The sequence below is a fragment of the Daphnia pulicaria genome, chromosome 6, assembly GCF_021234035.1.
Source record: "Daphnia pulicaria isolate SC F1-1A chromosome 6, SC_F0-13Bv2, whole genome shotgun sequence".
Taxonomy (NCBI): Eukaryota; Metazoa; Arthropoda; class Branchiopoda; order Diplostraca; family Daphniidae; genus Daphnia; species Daphnia pulicaria.
The window spans coordinates 10,704,622-10,725,040 of record NC_060918.1 but is presented as its reverse complement, the minus strand read 5'-3'; the positions used below and the strand labels follow the sequence as shown (position 1 = coordinate 10,725,040).

General features: G+C 44.7%; 1 protein-coding gene across 9 annotated transcripts in view; it reads right to left on the bottom strand.

Moving 5' to 3' along the window:
* LOC124343136 (small conductance calcium-activated potassium channel protein-like) overlaps positions 1-20,419 on the bottom strand; it is a 54,119-nt gene that overhangs the window by 17,003 nt on the left and 16,697 nt on the right. For 6 of the 9 annotated variants that reach the window (XM_046796296.1, XM_046796298.1, XM_046796295.1 and 3 more), the window contains one exon: positions 10,144-11,489. In XM_046796296.1, coding sequence (XP_046652252.1) covers positions 10,144-11,412 — 1,269 coding nt within the window. In that variant the 5' untranslated portion in view covers positions 11,413-11,489. The remainder of the gene's footprint in view (positions 1-10,143; positions 11,490-20,419) is intronic. The other 3 variants (XM_046796301.1, XM_046796303.1, XM_046796304.1) reach the window with 1 other exon arrangement.

Here is a 20,419-nt window from a genome sequence, read left to right as displayed (position 1 = left end):
CTCTCTCTCTCGGCTTGGCTCTCGTGAAAAACAGCCAGGCGAGCAGAGCGCCAAGACCGTGAATTATGGTAGCCCACAAATCGTCTTCTTGGCAAAGCCCGGAAGAAGAGGAGAAGAAGACGAGAGAGAGAGAGAGGCCAACGCGAGTCGAATACATAAGATAAGCGAAATAAACCCTCCCTCGCTAGGGCAAGCCGCGAGGCTATATAGCTCCCAACCAATCGATTTCGACCGTTTGTTGTTTCTCGACTTATTTTTTATTCTGTATCTTCTTCTCCGCCGCCGCCTTTTTTCCTCCCCTTAGTTTCTGTTGCAGAGTACGTGCAGTAATGGCCGCATTACAATGTGTGGCGTAGTAACCTAGTATCAGACTAGTAGTAGTAGTAGTAGTAATAGCGCTTCCATTTCCACGCCCAACTGCTGCTGACAGTTCTCGTTGGATATTAACGCTAGTTAGATATACAGTCAAATGCAAGCAGCCGCACGTATACTGCAGCAGCGGCCGATGCTCCGAAAACAATACCCACCGACCAACATCTCTCTCTCTCTCTGGCCAGCAATAGTCACTCCGCATTTCGTCCTGTTTACCGAGCTCTCTCCACTCTCTTCGCTAATTATCTCACGCACGAAAGGAAATGAAGGGGGGACGGACGGAAACCAAAGGGAGGTATAGGAGGAAAGTGGCTACTATAATCAGACTAATCGATGGTGCAGTCTATTTCATCCAAGATCTAGATAGATTATAGAATCTCTCCGTCTCTCGACAAAGAACCGCATTCTCAATCGCTGGGCGCAAACACGAGCCAAGACCTACTAGATTCAGTCTTAGAATTGCATCCGATCTTGTAATCAACTCTCGTCGTTATTATCATCACTCTGGTGAGCTGATTATTGCAAACCATCGCGCGAGTGCTATCGTCAACCGCCGTCTATATACATTTAGACACGTCTCGCCGGCGGCCATGACGGTAATAAGAGGAGCGCCCCATTCATTTAGGGGCCACTCCTACATTACATCCAGGTATTATGAGCCCCAGAGCATGGATACAGGGCTATCCCACTATTCAAGTGACGTGTTTCCTTGGCCCCCAAAAAGAAAAAGAAAATCGCTGGATGGATTTGTACGGCGAGTGCAATAAGAAAGAAGCAGGTGATGCACTCGGCCTTTTCCCCTACTTACTACGACTACAAGAATGACATGTAATATGAACGCGTAGGGAGACATTGGCGTCCAAACAGAGTGCACCATATATGCACGTAGATGAAATAGATATAGACCTGCTGCTCCTGGCTTGTTAGTTAAGTAAAGATATCAAGAGCGGCGTTTCCACCTTGGGCGTGTGCGTACGCCGTGTTATGCATGCACGTAGATAACACACGGAGAAAGAGAATTCATCGCTGTCATAGAGATAGAAGACCCGGCACTTTCCAGGCCGAGCCCAAAGAGCTCAGAAAACTCAAAAGGCGAGAGGAGGGTAGGAGGTTTCTCATTGAAAAGATGCGAAGCAAAGATGGAAAGGAGTAGCGCAAAAGAGCAGCTATAGCGGAGGATTTGCATCTTGCCTCTGGTCATGTACTTGAATAGAAAACAAATTCGAGAGAGCTAGGCAGCAGCTGGCATCAGAGAGATAGTCGTAGAGCACACGACCGACGCATACAGTATCCCGGGCCTTCCATCCGCTTTTATTCGCTCGTAGTAGGAGAGCTTGGCTGTGTCAAGAGGCTGCACAGATTCAGACGGGCAAAAAAAGAAAAAAAGAAGAAGAGCAAGAGCAAGAGCAAGAGCAGAAAAAGAAAAGACAAGAAAGAAGCTCTGAACAGGATCGCTCGGCACTGCGTCACTGCCATAGTCTCACGGACACAGTCTCCTTAGAACCTAATGGCCAGCCAGATAGAGGCAGATGGCTGGGCACAGACATGCACAAACACACACACACATATTCTCCATATAGACATACATATATATAGTACTGGAGAGAGTGAAAAGCTCGACGATTTGTCGCTGGAGAAATGACGGCAAGTCGGCTCAAACCCGGCAAATATATGCAGCGATAGAAAGAGACTCTTCATTCCCGTCTGCCGTGCATGTAGATACAAGTCAAAACCCGCGGGATCGTCCTATACCCTCGCGGGGGCAATCTAATTACCTTTGCCTGCGCATAGACAAGGCAGAAAGATGCATACACATATATTCGAGAGCAGCCGAAAGGCGTAAAAATGACGAGGGAAAATGTACAATTGTCTGCGTAATGGAGAAAACTAAGGGGAAAAAAAGTAAAAAGGGAGAAAAACCTCCCCGATGAAATCATCAGGCAACTAAGGGGGTTTCGTGTTTTCATGTTGTAGAAAGCAATCGCCCAAGAGGTTGGAGAAGGAATGAAATCACTGGGGCCGGCGCGCGCGCCTCATCGCGCTTGGCCATCTTTCAAAACTGTCAGGGTAAATTGAGCGCGTCCGAAGATATAACAGGAGGGGGAGAGCTAGGACAAAGAAGCCATCGAGGCAACCAAAGTTCCTTGTGTCTTGCGCTCAAATAGACCAAGTGGTTGGCTTAGTATTTACGAGGATGCAAAGCGCTGTTTGGATGGAGCAAAGTCGATTTGTTGATGGCGTGAAAACGCTCAGACCGGCACCCCCCACACCCACCGATATTTCCATATTCAAACTGCTACACTCCATCGACCGTTGCGCTTCCCCTTTGTCGGCAGAAAAGGTCGAGCCCTTATGCAAATGGGGCAATCCAACCACAGCCTGGATGTGCCTCGCGCTGTAGAGTACGCCATGCCATCGCCCTCCCTTCTTCCACCTCTATACATTTCGTGTCGGGTTGCCAATGGTATGTATGTTCCCCATTTGATTTTGTACTTCTTCCTTCTCCCCACGGTTTTGCATTCCCCAACTTCTTCACAACAGTCGAAAAAGTTATTCACTGACGGACACGGACAAAGAAAAAGATGCGCACGCACTTGATTATTACTCTATGCACAACTTTTGTGTCTGCGTGCATTATTCATGACGGCCCAGGATCAAAGGCAGGAAAGTAGCAAAAAAAAGAAAAAAGACTTACGAAAAATAAATCATAAAAAAATCACGAAGAAGAGAGATTCATCAACTCTGGGATCTTCACTTTTGCCTGGTACGAAGAATATTCTGTTTGCTACTTACAAATAAGATCCTCTTTGTCTATGCGCCCGACTATGTTATATAATATAACCGGATACCACTGCTGTATAGGTACACATGGCAACTCATCAAAAAGTCGGTTAGACGACTCACCGCATGAAATGGACGCATACAGCAGTATGTACTTTGCGAGTCATGCCACAGAAACACAACAAAGAAAGACATAAGAGTCGACTCACGAAAAAAAGAAAAAAGAAAAGAAAAAAGGGAGAGAAATTGGCCGGACGACCGATCCGATTTAATTCCCGTTTTTTCTGCAATTTTTCAAGCTGCTTATTGTCTTTATCTGAGATGCTGACGAGTCAAAGAGTTTTCTCTGTAAACAACCAAACAAGAAATGGAGGGAGGAAAACAAAAAATGAAAAAGACGGAGCGAAATGGAAAAGCTAAGGGAAAAAGACAAATAGAGAATCAAAGAGACTCGCGATAGGAACCGTTTTTTTTTTTTTTTCCCCAAACAGCAGAGACGTACACGTCACATTATACTGTTTCTTTTGTTTATCGATGGCCCTCCAAAAAAGAGACGATGTGCATGAAAATTCTACTCGACTTTTTTTATATCAACTTTTTTTTTTTTAAGATGGAAATAACACAGTATATGCTTTTCACATTGTTTCATGTCTACACGTTATGGGAGGATTCGAGAGAGAGAGAGACTAAACGGGGACACGGCTTGGACAAACCTTCTTCCATGAGAAATGGGCCATTTAAAAAAAAAGTTTGTTGCCCAATTGCCCCCCGAAAGACATTCATCCCCCGCAAATATATTCATAGAAAACGATTTTGGGCCATTAATAGTTGCGACTATTGTTACTTTATTTGTGTTGTTGTTTATTATCGCCTCGGTTACTTACGCCTGGAAATATCCAGGCGATGCCTTTCCTGTTGAGAAGGATTCTCTTCCTCATTCCTTATTCCTTCCAATTGCATTGTTTACATCCTCATAGTCCCCCATAGTCCCCAGACAAAGCTTCCTCCTTTTTGTCAAACTAATGCATCACAGGAATAGAAATACAACCGAGCTGTAGTTGCATCCAATAGTCGAGCCCATCACGTATTGCACAGGAGCTTCCAAAGCAGACGCACCATTCCAACAGAATATGACGCAATAAAACCGAGCAAAAGAGAAAAGAGTAAAAATGAGCGATTACGAAAAATGAAAGAACAAAAATGGTACAGAAGACATCTGGCGCGCACATAGAGGCTCTCCTCTCAGCTAACGTTCAGCTGCTGCGGTAATAAACGAAGCCGGCGGGTTTCTCTCCTTATTTTCTCGCAGGAAAACGTAATTAAGTTCACTTTTTCATTCCATACAATATCGCACATGACCAGAAGAAGAAGAAGAAAAAAAAAAAGAAAAAGCCAGAGGGCGTGGCAAAGTATTACATTTGCACAGAATCTAAAGCAGACGGAGGGGAGTACACAAACACACAAGGAAAAAAAACAACCTCTCACAGTTCGTTATTACTATCCTTCTGATGAAAAAGCGCTGGCTTATGTTGATAGCGGTAGCACCACCACCACCAGTATAATGTAAGAAGGAAAAGAAAAAAGATAGTTTGGTGCAGCGGCTTCCCTATTTTATTATTTTGACTATATGCGCCTGCCCGCTTTCATTATTTCTTCCTCCCACTTTGGTCGGACTCCCCAAGCTGGCCTACCGGTATATTTCTTTTGTTCTTTTATAGATGTTAAGCTGATTTTTCATTCGGTTAATAATGATGTTGTTGCTTTTCCCCCCTTTATTTTTTTTTTCTTCCTCGCTCCCTTTCCTTTCCATTTTCACTGCTAATACTAGTGCATGTCTATTGTTTTGAATACATCACGTTTCCCGGCAGGGAGAACTCAGCCTCGACTGGCCTCGAACGTGGCTCTCTCCCGCGCCCTCACCATTCCCCGTGTTGTAATATAAAGGGAAAAAAAAAGAGATAAGTTAGCAACGCGTGAACAGACAACAATAGTTAACGAGCCAACAGAGAGCACTACATCTACACCGTAGACGAAATACAGGGCTGGAGAGAGTTGCCGATGAAAAGACTTAAAAGGGAGTCCCGAAATGAAGCGAATAGGTTGTAGATTACTAGTGCACTGGATGGGCATCGGCCAGCTCACATAGTTGTAGACTATATATACAGCTGTCTCATGCTATACTGTATAAATCAATTTCTGGCTTCCTGCCGAGCGGAACCGATTTTCGAATTATCTTAACATGAATGTAGTTAAGTGCGGAGAGACAGTTTGGCTTAGGCAGTAGTAGCAGTCGACATCCGTTCTCTTTTGAATGTGGAGATTTTCAAATTTGGCAGACTCGGAAAATAATAAAAACAAAAGACCCAGCAACGTCTCTCAAACGAGGGGGGAAAGAAGAAGAAAAAGTTGAGAGAGAGAGAGAGGTAAAACAGCCGGTACGGTCTTTTAACTATCTTGGTCTTTCTCGCTTTCTTTTCCCTCTCTCTCTCTCTATTTTTAAAGTTGCGAGATTGGGATTCTGAAGTGGTAGTCTCATCGTGTTTCTCCTCTTTTGCTTTGCTTTGCTTCACTTGGCTATAACCAGGGCCAGAGCAGTAGGCTGTGCGGTTGGATTTGCAGAAACAGGAACACACAAGAGAGAAAGAGAGGGGGATGCACAGCTCAATCCCTCGTCCTAAAAAATAAGAAGGTCCTCATCCGAAAAAAAGAGGCGGAAATCACAGGGAAAGAAAAGAAAAAAAAAAATGAAAGAAAAGAATAGTGTGTGTATAGAGGATTGTGTGTGCCAGTCTCATCTACAGCCCAGCCTCTCAAAGTCTCATTGGCCAACTATTCTTTTTTGGCTGTCTGGGCCGAGCTTGCTATGTAGTGAGGGAAAGACCTTAGGTTTGTCCGCTCTCGAGATTCGGCCAGGCCAAAGCATTCCAAAGGCATCGCAGGATCACACTGGGAGAGCCAGCTTCGCAGAGGCACGTAGTAGAAGGAGAGAGAGAGAACGGGAAAAAACACAGAGCACATCACCAATCACAGGGAAGCAGAAAGCTATAACAATATAAAAAAAAAAAAACGGACGAAATCCCGACGGAATGTCCCCCTCCCTCCTTACTGCTGTGCCTTCCGACTATATAGGCTTTTGCTCGTTAAGATTGGGGCGGCGGCGGCGGCGGCGGCTGACGATCCGCTCGAGCGTAATGCTTCCCATCTTTTTACTCCGCTAATCAAATGAATAGAAAAGTGATGAAACACGCGAACGAAGTGACGGGAGCGCCAAGGGGCTGTAAAAAAATAAAAAGGAGGGAATTTTAACCGACGGGAAACTCCCACTATCATCTCATTCCCTCTTCAACTTGCTCACCCATTTTCCTAACCCTCACAGAGAGAGAGAGAAAAGTCAAACGTAATCAACACTGCCGAGGGTAAAAAAGTTGGACTGCGTAATCGTAAGAGAGAAGAGTAGTAGTATTGCCACTGCCGTTGATGCAACTTTCTGACGAATCGGGAAAAAAAATAATAAAAAAAAAACTCGGCAGGGCTGTACGCGCATCTAACGACGGCTGCGCTTCGCTTGAGATCCGACAAGATCATCACGCCCGATTGAATAGCCAAGGGCGACCATCATCAAAAGAAAGAAACACGAAAAGAAGAACTGATAAGCAAAAGACGGTAGAGAATAGAAGGGGAAATGAGAAAAAAAAAAAGAAAACGACGGAGGAGAGAGAAAAAAAATCCAATTCGTCAGAAGCCGGAGGACAGAGCGACATGACGGAAAGCCAAAAAAAAAAAACAAGTGCAAGATATGTAATAATAGACGAAAAAAAAAAGAAAAGATGGAGAAAGGAAGGAAGGTGGGAAGCTTTCCCTTCGTATCGATGAACGAACTGAAAGAAGGAACGAGAATAACAAGGAGAGCGAAAGAAATTGATAGAAACACGTGTCTTATTGTATTGATTAGTGATGCGACGGCAAGGAACCTCGTCAATACCATCAAAGAGGAACAGACAACAACATACTAGTCCCTCCCCCCCCCCTTCCACCCCTATATTCCTGTCACTGCACCAATGTTGCATCTACAAAGTAAACACGTCCGCATATGTTTGTTTCGACGTCCACCTCAAATCTAATATGTGTGTGGGGAGGGCGAGTGGAAACACGCTTGAACCTGCTCGTCAGATTTCCTCAGAGTTTGAGGAACGAGGTATACAGGGCCTCTGAAAAGCCAGGAAAAGCACAAGGGTCACATCAATCAAGAGTTCCCATCGCAGGGTGGTGGGTGGCGGTGGCCGTCGTTTGGTGTGTTCAGTATGTGTTGACTTTCAATTAGGCAAGCATGCACTAATGGCCCCGACGGCCTTATTATGAGCGCCAACTTACCAAAAGCTGGGGTGGATTTTTAAGACACAGCGAGCGAGCGAACGAGCAGAAAGGAACAGATAAAAGACAAAAGACAAGCCAAGCAATTTTTGCAAGAATGCAAAAAGGAAAAGTCAAAACGCAAAGAGTTGAAAACGGTAGAGACACAAGTGGAGCAGATTACTGACGTTGTTTTTTGGTATTTTTCTTCCTCAGTGTGGGAGAGACGAAGAGGAAGACGAGGAGGTTGGAAGGTTGGAAGAACTCACCAAAAGGCACGATTGACTATTGCAGAACTGTTTGAACATGGTCAGCCAGACCATGCGTTAAGGTGTTCAAAGACGAACGGAAGAACCGCCAGTTTGTTCGTGGTGCTGGCCGATGCCGCCTGTTTGTTTTCTGCTCGTCTCGGACTCGAATTCGGGACACTCACTGGACTGGACTGGTTGACGGTGACAACGGCGACAATCACTAGCCGATGCCGGCACACCGGAATTCACCGGAATCACACCAAACCACCACCAAGACTTGGGCAACAACATGATTTGGTTACTCAATACCCACACCATCAGCGTCCTCCACTATCACGTCTATTGGGGTGGGGGTACGACTTTCTCACTCCGCTTAACCACCGACTGGCCGGCAACACGACGCACGATAGTCAAAGTGCAAAGAAACAACAACAAAGCGGAATCGTCGAATCGAATCCATCCAGTTTGGGTGGGGAGGAGAGAGTAGAGAAATGTGGAAATGTCGAAAATAAAAAAGAGCAAAGTCGAGAATTGGCTGGCGATAATGTCGGTAATATCTCGCCTGGGTGGGCGTCCCCCGAGCTAAAGGCTACCGACGCTACCGCACCAGACTGACCAGCACGTCGACCCCAACTAACCTCGACGGCATCGCAGCACCCGCTCTTTTCAAGAAGACTATCGGGCTAGAAGTTCTCGACTTCTCGTCCGTTCGTGAACCCAACGTATAGTGTGTGTTTTGTGTCTACGTGTCCCTCTTCTCTCTTTCTTCGACTATATACTAGACTTTGTGTGTGCGTGTAGCGACTTTAGACGCCGACGCGCAGGTCTCTCATCTCCGGATATTTTCGTGAACTGCTCCCGACCGAAACCAGACATCCGCGTTCACTTCGACGCCATCTAGTCACAACTCGACGACTTCCTTATCGAAAACTTTTCTCGCGTCAACCGACTCCCAAAAAAGAAACAAGATACACGCAACATGATGAATAAATAAAATAAAGTTGCACAGCAGTGGCAGGGCGATCGGAGATCAATCGCTGAACGAAAACTAACGGCATCTACATTTTTTGGCGGGGGAAGCAGGGGGGGGGATGTACAGTATTTTAATCGAAAAGTGAGCGATGAACTATTCAAGGAAGTCGTATTTTCATTTCTAAGTTCTCACGAGCCGACTGGTATGCCTTCTCGGAAATAAAATTTAAAAAATGCGCTTTTCAAAGTATTCACTACCTCCAAGACCTTCTACTAAGGGCAAATTTATCGACTTTCCATGTCCCTTGGGCGCTCCAAGTTTGAATCGAGTTTGACAACTGAAAACATATTCCATTGATTTTCGCTACGTCTCAATAAATCAAACAAGTAGTGATCACATTCCAAAAGTAGGACAGCCCAAGACGACCACAAAGTTTTGAAACATTGACGGAATGGTGAGAGACACAGTGGATGAAGAAACTAGGAAAACCGGAGAAATAACCCACGGAACGAATCATGACGGACAAGAAGGGAAGATCATGCCATAGGCGAATTGGTAGAATAAGGTATCGGTTGATTCATCATGAGAGCAGCTCGAGAATACCGTTACACGCAACAGCCAACGACGAGAGCACCTGCATGTTGGATCATTCAATAGTCATAACATAATATCATGTCATTTTCAAGCAATACGAAACGCAAAAACGCAATCTTCAAAAAAGTGATCCCCCTTTTCTCTCCCGAAAGTAATCCAATATCTTTCCCTTTTTTTGTATGTCAGTCTATAAATTTCCCGAAGGATGGAAGTCAAATTAAATTATATCCCAACAAAATTCGCAGGTGTGATGGAGATGAATGAATCCCATGAGCATAAGGTTGAATGCGTCCAATTACTTTGTCTCAGTTGCCTATTCAAGTGTTCGTTAGCGCCTAGATTGTATTACGTGAGTCCCCCGTATTCATGCCGTTGGCTAGACATCTGATAATCTCGTTAAGATCAAACCAATTCATCTTAACAACGAGTCGAATATATCAACCAGAAATGCTAATAAGAAAAGGAAGAATAAAAAATAATCAAGTACGACGACGACGACGACGACGACGAGCATTTGACGTTATGACGCGGACGTGAAACAGGACATTTTGAGCAAGCCGAGCGGCACGGATGAAGAAAAATTTAAAAAACAACAATTCGAGGCGATTTGAACGGAACGACGTAAACGAGAAAAGTTAGTAGAGAAGGAAGTAGAAAAGTATGAGGAAGTAAAACATTTGTTTGATAGTTAGTGAAGTTGATAGTTAGTGAAGACGACGATGAATGGAGAGAGAGAGAGAGAGAGAGAGAGAGAGAGAGAGAGAGAGAGAGAGAGAGAGAAAATGCACACACAGATGCTTATAGGATGAAACTGTGACGTACTGGAAAAGCTACCTGGCGGAACTGCCGGATGGCGCCATTGATGCGTAATGTGTCGGCCGCGATGCCGGCGATATCGCAGCCTCCTCCGCCGCTGGATCCTCCTCCTTGTTCCTTCAGCTGCCGCAACGAGGAGCTGGGGTTGTGACAGTGGTAGCACGACGTTTCCGGCTGCGAGTGTTGCCGAAGCATTTCGCCGCGGAGACACGGAGTCCCGCCGCACGAATAGCCGCTCGAAGCCAGCGAGGCTGCCAGCTCGGGGACCAACTGACTGCTGGGCAATCTCAAAGATGAGTCTTGGCCAGGCCCATAAAATCCCGACTGACCGACGACGCCCGATCGGACCGATTCGCGAGACGTGGCCCTCGACAATGAAAACGAGAAGGGCTGATGTTCGCAGACCCGCGGCCGTGAAGGAGTGATCCCAACTGATGGATGCACGGGATGATAACGCGGAGAATGATGCTGAACGCCCTGTTGATGCTGCTGCTGCTGCTGTTGCTGCTGGTGAAGGTGAGTGGGCGGTCCACCGCCGCTGTGGTGTTGCTGCGACGACAACGCCGAGCTGTGATGGTGATGGTAATGAGGTGAGAAGGACGACGACTGCGAATGATGAGACCCGTGACGGTTGTAGAGACGGGGACTCGGCTCGCCCACGCTGCCACAAGTGCGATCGTCGCTGTTGTCACGCCGATAGTGCAGCTCAATATCCGGCACAGATCGGTTGGTGCGCGTAGTTTGGCCACCACAGCCGGCAATGATTCCAGCCGCTGTACTGATAATGGCAGAGTCGACAGAGCTCTGCGAAGGAGGCGCCGTCCGGACGGCAACGTCGCCCAATCGCTGATTAATGGCCAACGTGTTGTTGTTGTGGTGTTGGCTGTTGCCTTGGTTCCAGCAGTCCAACAGATTCACAGAGTTCTTGCGACTGCGACACGACGTTTCCGTCGAGCTCCACGGAGATGCATCCGCCAGATCGGGGGCATGGCGCTGGTCAAACGACGGGGCAGTCAGCAGCGGCCGCGCCGCCGCCGTGGGCCCTGAAACATTAGACGACACCGACGAGGCCGACTGGTTCTTGTAAACGCTCTGAAGTGAACGCTGACTAGCGCCCAGTGGACGCTGCGACGATGGCTCCTCCTCGTCGTCATCCTGACCGGTGACGGTGGGTTCGAGAAGAACTTCTGGCGGTGACAGATCCGCCACCAAAAGATTGTCGGTCGAGTCCCCGCGGCTTAAGCTCACCGCTCTCTCTGTCGACAGACTCGCCATAATGTCAAAGCTTTCTCCGATCTAAATCTTGCATCCAATGCCGCTCTGCCTATTTAGATCGGACCCGACTCAGCAGCCTGCAATCACATAGGATAATAATACATTGTAGGTAATGATATAGTGATGAAGACCTAAATACTAAAAGGAAACCCCCCCCCCATAATGAGGTTCGTCATAGGTTACACACACACACACTGTCCATATATTCAATTAATTAGAGCTCATGATTAAAGGAGTCGAGGACATGAAAAAGTTATCCTTTGGCTCATCAAGAGTTCCATTTTTGTACCCGATGTCATGTCGGGTGGGCGAGGACATGCGTTGATTGAATTAGAGCGTGGCTCTAAGAGCAATTAGGATGAGTGCCTCTCAAAAGATCACGAGACCAAAGTAGATTCAGCAAAAAAAAAAAAAGAAAAAAAAAAGAAAACGGCCAGAGGCTTTCCATTGATTAGGGAATAATAATAGAAGACTGTATACACCATCTCGATCTCTACTCTGATTAAAATCACGACTCCTTTTTCTGCCTTCCCCGTAGCGACTGGGAAATCCCCGCCAAAGTGATCGGCATTTAGACAGGGAATTCACAATGAGGATGTAAAATAGGGTGAAGCCGAATATCTGGAAATGAGACAACGAGTGTTCAAGGAAGGAAAAGCGAGAAAACGCGTTTCAAAAAGATCACAGAGCTTTAATTTGACTAGAAAATCACCAGGGGCCTGATACCGTTGATGGTATCAAGTTGTATCAAGTTTCATCTTCTGGTTCTGTCGAGGATGACAGCAACTTCCTCCTTGACTAGGATTACATCGTATAAACGTGTACGCGCCCAAGAAGATTGGATGTTGCTGAACAATAAGGGAAATTCAGCATAGATAAGCCTCATAAACTTTGGCCTACAAAGTTCACCTCCGGGACTTGTTCAGCCGTGAGGCCCATTTAGATAATTTTCTTTGATCCAAACTCTCAACAAGACAATCATACTGTATTTGGCTTCTTCAAGTGACATCAAGCAGTCGGACAATGCACAGCACAGCCTTGATGCCGTGACTTTTCTCTCCCGTATGTCACTACGTCCACATGCTGGACATTGTTCGTCGCTAATTGCAAAGTCTGGAATGGAGGCCGTGCGCAAGACGCCAATAAGCGCGAAGTGCACTGATTTAATTTTGGCTAATCTTGAGGGATTGAAGAGAGACCAGTCGTTTCTGGTGGCTCGTAACGTGACGCGATGCAACGGGTCGGACGGTTATTTTGTCACGTTATTGCCAAGCCACCGGCTAGTGTATGCGCGAGAGCAGAATAAGAGGGAAAACATTGAGAATGAAGAGGGAAGAAAAATGAGCATTAACAAACATAAAGACGATAACAATGACACGACTCAAATGCTAGTCAAAATGTTTGATGTACTGAGTAAAATTGATATACCAGCGAAGGAGTGAATTGTCACCAATGGAAGACTGAACATTTACAGTCTAAAGTTTTGAGGTCGCCTGTTGAAGTTGACTGAAGTTAGGTTGGTTAGATATGGTTGCTTGACATTTTCATAGCTCCAGAGAAGGAAAAAAAAACCCCCAAAAAACAACAACAGAAGATACACGAAGTTATTTTTAGTTCAGGCAACTTTCCCACTCGGGGTTCTGTATTTTCTCACTTGAAAACTACGAGCCTATGGCAACCTGGGACTCAATCAGCCGGAGCACGTGTAATCCGTGTAACTTGCGAGACTTTGGCCTTCACTGAGCGAACCCCTTTCTTCTATATGCCTTAGCATGTTATTCAATTTCGACCGCACGATAATCAAAATCAAATGAACCGTCAAACGATCAATCGAGTTAACTCGCATGTGAGCGCGAACTCTATTCCGCCAAGTCCAATCGCCTTAGGGTATGATGGAAAAGCTTGCTTAAGAGACAAGAGATCAACTACTGCGAGACGATCCATCAATAGGATCGTCGCAGAGCGCCCTAAGTACGCCAGAGTGAAGACAAAATCCGTTAACATGGTAACGTTTTCCCAACCAACACACTCATCCGTAGTACGTCATTCTCGAAATGAAAGGCAATACCGAAATCGCATGGCCAATTTTTTTCTCACTCTTATTTCCATCCAAGCATATAAATACTTACTTTCGTACCAGATATAGTAGAAGTATATCATCTTTTTTTGAATCTCAAGATATTAAACATCATTCATCACAAAAGCCTGCCTTGCCGTTCCAACACAGCTTGACGTTCTAGGCTAGAAAAAAATATATATATCCGGATGATGACGACGACGTCAAGGACGACGAAGGAGAAAAAGTCGTTTTTCAATAGAGGAAATAACATTTTTGACTCGACAGGGAAATTTAAATACATGTTCCCATTATTTAATGATCCCTTACACGCGCACACATATATTCTTGTAATGGAATTGAACCTCACACTGGGCGTTGCCTATAACTTTCGTCGCATTTTTCGGTGATTGAACGTACGTAACGCGCCAGCAGGGAAAGAAAAACTGTGCGACTCCGCGCACTGTACACCAAACCAAAGTAAGTAATGACAGGCCAATATCCAGAGTGCACTGGGATAACAATTGGATGAACAATATCATTCGTTCAATAAGAAATCTCGCATGTCGACAGTGATAAGATTCAATTTCCGAACCCAAATTCAAAGCACATGATTGCCTCCATATTTGATTGGATAAAAAACGATGCCTAATATGGTGCTATAGATATGGCAGGCTTCCACGTATAAGATATCTACAAAAGAAATATTTCCAAAAGTTTGCAAACGTGACATATCATGCAGATGTTTGTCCTACTGACGTCACTAGAGGACGTGATTAGATGATCCATTGCACACAAAAAGAGTAGATACAATTTCCCGAAAAGCAGATGAAAAGTACTGAGATCAAAGGGGTGAATCGATACACCCGAGGGCATTCGAGTGGCGAAACGAGTGCATAGAAAAACGAACGATCAGTTTGGCGAAACGATACAAAACAGGCTGTGTAAATTATCATCGTTTTGAGGTCGGAGCCTAGTGACAAATCCCGAAAATCCGCAAGACACAATTTCATTTTCAACTTTTAAGCTACTCTTCAAAGAAGCGTGAAAAGTAGCGAGAGCAGTGAAGAGAAACGCAAAAGCGACGGGACGGCGTGAATTTATGTCGCTCCCGCATGCGATCATTCCAAGTGACGGCCTGATGCCGGCGGATGCCGCGACTGGTAGAAATGCCGCATATATACGACGGAAAAGTAAAAGAAAAAGTTTTTAGGTTTGTCGTAAGTCAACGTCCGCTGCCGTCTTATCTTCTGCGTCTCTTTCTCCCATTCTCTCTTCATTTCAGAAACTCTAAAAATGGAAATTGCTTTGGGAGGGGAAGAAAAAAGTTGGCAAAGTTCACAACAAACGAATGAAGAAAATCCCACTACTAAACAAATATTAAACTAGAAAGAAAGAAAAAATTAAAATTATAAAAAAGAAACTAATCCAGTCTCAAGAGTTGAACCACGTTGGCTGCTTTAGACACAACAGTAAAAAAAAAAATAGAATATTAACGACCCAAAAAGAGAAAAGAAAAGGATGTAAAACCAAGGATCCGGGATATCTGGCTCTGGTCCTATATACGTAGGTAATTCACATTTAGAGGTTCTGGTTTGTGAAGCGGAGCAATAATTAAAAAAAAAGAAATGCTGTTTAGCTGGAATAATTATAGCCGCTCTCTTGACGTCTTTACGCACGAAGCCTCCGTAGAGATTTCATGTGAAGCAAGAGAACACAGGACGGGAGTCTGACGAAAGCTCATCCGTTAATACTGTCATCCGTTCGTGCAAGTTGTAAATTCCAAAGACAGGGGGATCAGATTTTGGAGTAGGGCAGCTTTCGAGTTCTGCGAAAGTCGCTGTCGTGCTCAGAGTTTTCACGAGCCCCCCCCCAGCCAAACAGCCTAGGAGGCCCTCAAAATAACGCTCATGATTTATTTCCGTTCTCTCCTTTTCCCATTTTTTTGCGCGTCTTTGTTTTCGTGTCTTGTTACACCGCTACTTGGCGTTTTATGGATTGAGATCATGGTGGTGGTAGAGCGACGAACAGCGCCAGCGTGAAATTCAAAGAAATCACCCCAGACAACGATTCGGAACGGTATTCAAATGAACTTTCTGGGTGGAAGACGACGACGACGAGGAGAATGGCGTGGAAAAAAAAATTGGTCGAGGGGAGGCGAATGCAGACTTTGCTTTCGCCATTCATTATGCTAGTAATTTCAAGCCATAAAGAAACCGAGTCAAGTGCGAATAATGTTATCGCTCTGGGAATCCGGCATAAATAAACTCCGGCGACACGTCGGAAGCAGCAGCAGCAAACTCCCACTCTTTTGACACGTAGACGTGTAGAGCTCTGCAGAGTTATACAAACATCGATCGTCGACCATTTGCTGTTGTTTCGATTTTTCTCACGGGGCTTTGACTAAACACCTCTCGCCTACGATTCTCTAGGTAGTTTTTTTCTTTCGTATCTTCTCGTTCCCTCTCATCATTTTACACCTTGTTGAAGCTTGAGAGAAATGTCGATAATGGAACACACAAGACATGGATCTCATTTCTAACCCATCTCCTGGTCTCAATTCTTTAGAGTTAACCGTCAAAGGCGATTCAAATAAGGGAAAGACGGGACAGAACCGAGTAGACCATTAGAAGGATTCTTCCGGACGACTGAAACTTTGATGTGCCAAATCACCAATCGTTGCGCAACACAGATCAAAAGAGATCAAAGCCGTCAAAGGTATAGGCCGATACGACACGAGGAAATGTTGAGCAGAAGTCGTAATGTAATGACGGTCGGACGATTGAAGTTCAGGGCACAGATCCTTTAAGAGCTACCTAGGTGATCCTTAGTTAAAGGCCATGGATTCAATCTGGATCAAGTAATCACGCATGGCTGATTCAAATAGTTAGATGTGATCCAATGGAAAGGCAGCGACTTATTCTTTATCCTTTTATCATTAGACTCCACTTGTTGGATTCAACAATCGTAAAATTAAGGGCCAGGGAGGCAGACATCTTTATTTTTTTAAAAAGGGATCGTTCCTTTTTCATTCCGCAGAAGTCTAAATAACATTCCCGTCTTGCAAATGAAGAAAAAATCCCTAATGATTGAGATAAATCTACTCGCACAGACATAGACTGCAGCCCATACAGAATGCAATCAAAAAGAATTTCGTATAAGAGGCGTGTGTGCCAATGATCGGACGATATCAATGACTCCCACGGGATCATCCCAAGCAGACAGAAATGAAAAGGAATTCTAAAAGAGTTCGTACCGTGTGAGCTCCTACTTCACAGAGAAGAAAAACAGGCAGAAAAAAACAAAAACGAACGAGTCGTGTGTGGACGTGTCACTGACTCTCGGGTCCCATCTCTGGCCCCCACGAAAAAAAGGAAAAAGGAAAGATCCCGTTCGGTACAGGAAATATACCTAGCTCCTGTAGTGGTACCCGAAGGGTAATATAAGAGAACAAGAAAAGAAAAATAAAAAGGAACCGAGTAGAACAGAGAAGTTATGTATAGTATATATACATGTCCTATCAGCAAAAGCCGTTGGGGATGGTCTTTTGAAAGACACCAGTCTCGGGAGGCAATCGTTGGTGGCGTCTTCACTCACACACTCCCACATATAGCGGCAGTAGTAGTAGCAGATACTAAATATTCAACTATTCATTTATGTACAAGATCCACAAAGGAGAGAGGAAAGAATGCGAGAGAGAAGACGCCTTCGACCACGTATCTGTACGGAATGGCCGGAAATCCGCAATTCCGGCGAATAACGGCAACGACAAAGTTCGTGCTCTGCTGCTGCTACTGGGTGTAACTTATGCATTTCGACGGTCTTTGTCTCAGTCAATTCCTCCGTCTTGGTCGCATGAAAAGCGATACGTACCTACTACGTACATGGGATGGGAAATTGAACAGCTCATTTCCCTGACTTTGCAAATTTAAAAGAAAAAAAAATGCAAATCCAAAATCACAACATGACTCATGCATCCGTTCGCGATAACTGTTATTAAAAGACCTGCGTCATCGGGTTATGTGATCATAACCTATAATGGCCTACGGTTTTCTTTCATTATTAGGAAGGATCTTGGAAATAAGCTAGAAAGGCATTTTCCTTACTTAGAAAAAAAAATAATAATATCGATCCTTTTTTTTTCATTCCGTCACATGGCCCACCTACGTGACTGTTGTCTCAATTTCTTTCGTCCCGTCTTGACAACAATGTAACAAATCCTTTTCATCACCATCTCGAATTCCTTTTCATTTATTAATGCAGACATCAAACCGCTCCTTCAACATATTCCTCATTTCAGATGACGATCTCGACATCTTTGTTGCTTTTAATAGAATTTTCTTCTTCTTCCCCCCTCTTTTGGCCATTGATTTCGTCTTCCCTTCTCTTCCCTCATTCTCGACTCCCCACCCTTCTATTTATCGACAAATAGATTCGACCCTTGCTTACGTCCGCTTTGGAGCCCTTCCATCTTGATCACGTCGTTTCTACTTAAAACGGTTCGATAGCAGAGGAGTCTATTCGGCTCAGGGCAGTGGATTATAAGGAAGTAGAGACAGACCCAGTCTGCTGGCTGTACTGTACACGTTGTATGTTTTAAAAGGAAATGACGGCCAGGTTGGGGGGGGGGGACACTATACACAGCCCAGCAAAATCAGCACGCAAGTAAACGCGCAGTAACGTGTGCGGTAGTTGGAGGCATGGGGCAAACGGGACGACGCAAGAAAGGATCGATAAATCAATGAGCATCATTGTCTATGCAACCAAATAACACTGATTTACAAACAAAGAGTCGAAACAACAGAAACAAGACAAATATATGCAGACAGGCAAAAGCCCAGCAATAATGTCACACACACAAAACAACAAGAAAAGAAACAAATTGCTCAAATCAACTGTCCAATCTTCCGCACTGTCGATCTCAAAACCGGCGAGATGATGAAGTGATCGATAATGTTTGCTAGACCGATGGCTGCGTACGATACGTTGTATACTGCAAGTAACCGATGCATCAATAACTCAACAACATCCGCGCTTCGACCGACACACGAAAAGTTACCCGAACAACACCAAACAGAAAATCAGGACTTGGATCTATGCGCAATTGCGCAACTCTTCAAATAGGATTTCATTCGAGCTCCTGTATAAACGTTGCCCGTAACAGCTCATTCATCTAGTTCTTTCCCTCAACATTTACAGAACTCGTCAATTCTGTGTGACTAATGGCATCATTAAGGGATAGACGCTAACAGAAAGTTCCATCTGTCTATTCTCAAAGTCGCAGAAAGTTCTTCTTTGTTCACGATCAATCCTACCCGTGCAACATTAAGAGTAGGAGGCGTCATCCAACATCGTTTGCGCCTTCGATCAAAAGTCAACGCTCATTCCTAAGTCCTCGGGCGCTTTTCTTCTCATTAATTAGTCGTGAATATCTTTGAGCAAGCAACCGGATAGACATCACACCCAATGCCAAAAGCCAGATCTCAGTTCACTGACTGCGGCAGATGAGTGTTCTGTTGCCGACACACCATCACCTGTTTAAAAAAAATAAATTCACGAGACGGCAGCACGGGCCCCACAGTTGCGTCGCACACAAGGTGAATTTTCTTTAAAAGAATTAAAAAAAAAAAAAAAAAAAAATGCTGATACATCAATGCGAGATTGAATGCGGGGGAAAGAAGAAGCCAGAAGAATTATGAACAAGTTATTCTTGGGCGTTCGCAGAATTACTGGCTATAGTCCATTGTGCAATAGCATCAGAGAGCAGCGGTTGCTAGTCGACGGTCGTCTAGGCAGGCCCACCCACTTGGCAATTCAGTGAGCTCCATATTATACCGGTAGGTGGGGTTCTATATGCCGACAAGACGGAATCCAATCACGTACGATTTTTTCTTCTTCTTCTTCTTCCTCAAATCACGCCCTTGTATATTTAGAGCAAAGGCTGAAAGGAAGAGGGAACCAAGGGGAATAACTAGAGAAAAGAAGGATTAGAAGAAACCCAATCATAGGGAAGACTAGGCCTTAATGCGAAGCAAGGTTTAGTTTAGTTTCGATTATTCGGGGGAAATCGAAATGGAATATTTTAAACAACCAAACAAGAAATTTTTCAATAAAAAAGAAGAAGTAGAAAAAACGCCCATCAGATTGGTTCGTAACCGCGGGTCCCCCATTCGAGCGTCCAACATTGACGACGTCGTACCAGGACATTATTCAACATTACCAAGTCGTGCCCGTTTTAGCTGATTGATGCTCCCATCCAATTCAAAAGGAAGAAATGAAGTTTATTCTGAATGGCTCGAAGGTTTCGAGGTATTTGATTAAAATGGATGACATGACTGTGTGTGCACAACGTAGGGGCGGCTGGTTGCCACTAGCCGGGGAAAAAAAATATAGTTATATATATCGAGGTGGACAGAGTGACTCTTTGATGAGCATCCACGCAGATGGATTGCGTGTCAGTTCGATGTAGGAAGAAACCGTATCGATTGGGTAACTCATCTGCATGTATATGCACGGTAAACATAAAATTAAAACGCATAAAAAGAAATAGGTAGAAAAAGAAACACAAACTTTGCTTCTTCTCACGACAATCTTTCAAAATAGTTTACTCCTTTCAATATTCATATTGCCACCTCAGCCACTACCTCCCGATTGTCCCCGTTCTTTCGGCTTCGAATCGTGCTTCACCTTCGAGCTAGTCTATAGCTCAAACAAACAAACAAACAAATATCGAACGATGTTGTTCCGACACGACACGGCAGGTCTTACATAACGAACGAAACGAAACAGAGACATGAAGTTAATTCAATCATCGAAGCCCTACAGAGTCTAGACTTTGAAATGTCATAAAGGAAACATTGGATACGTAATGGCCGACCGGCGGCCTGGCTGGGAAACCCAAAGGCGATATCAAGATCGACCGTTTGGAGCTCACGAATTATTGCAGCGAAT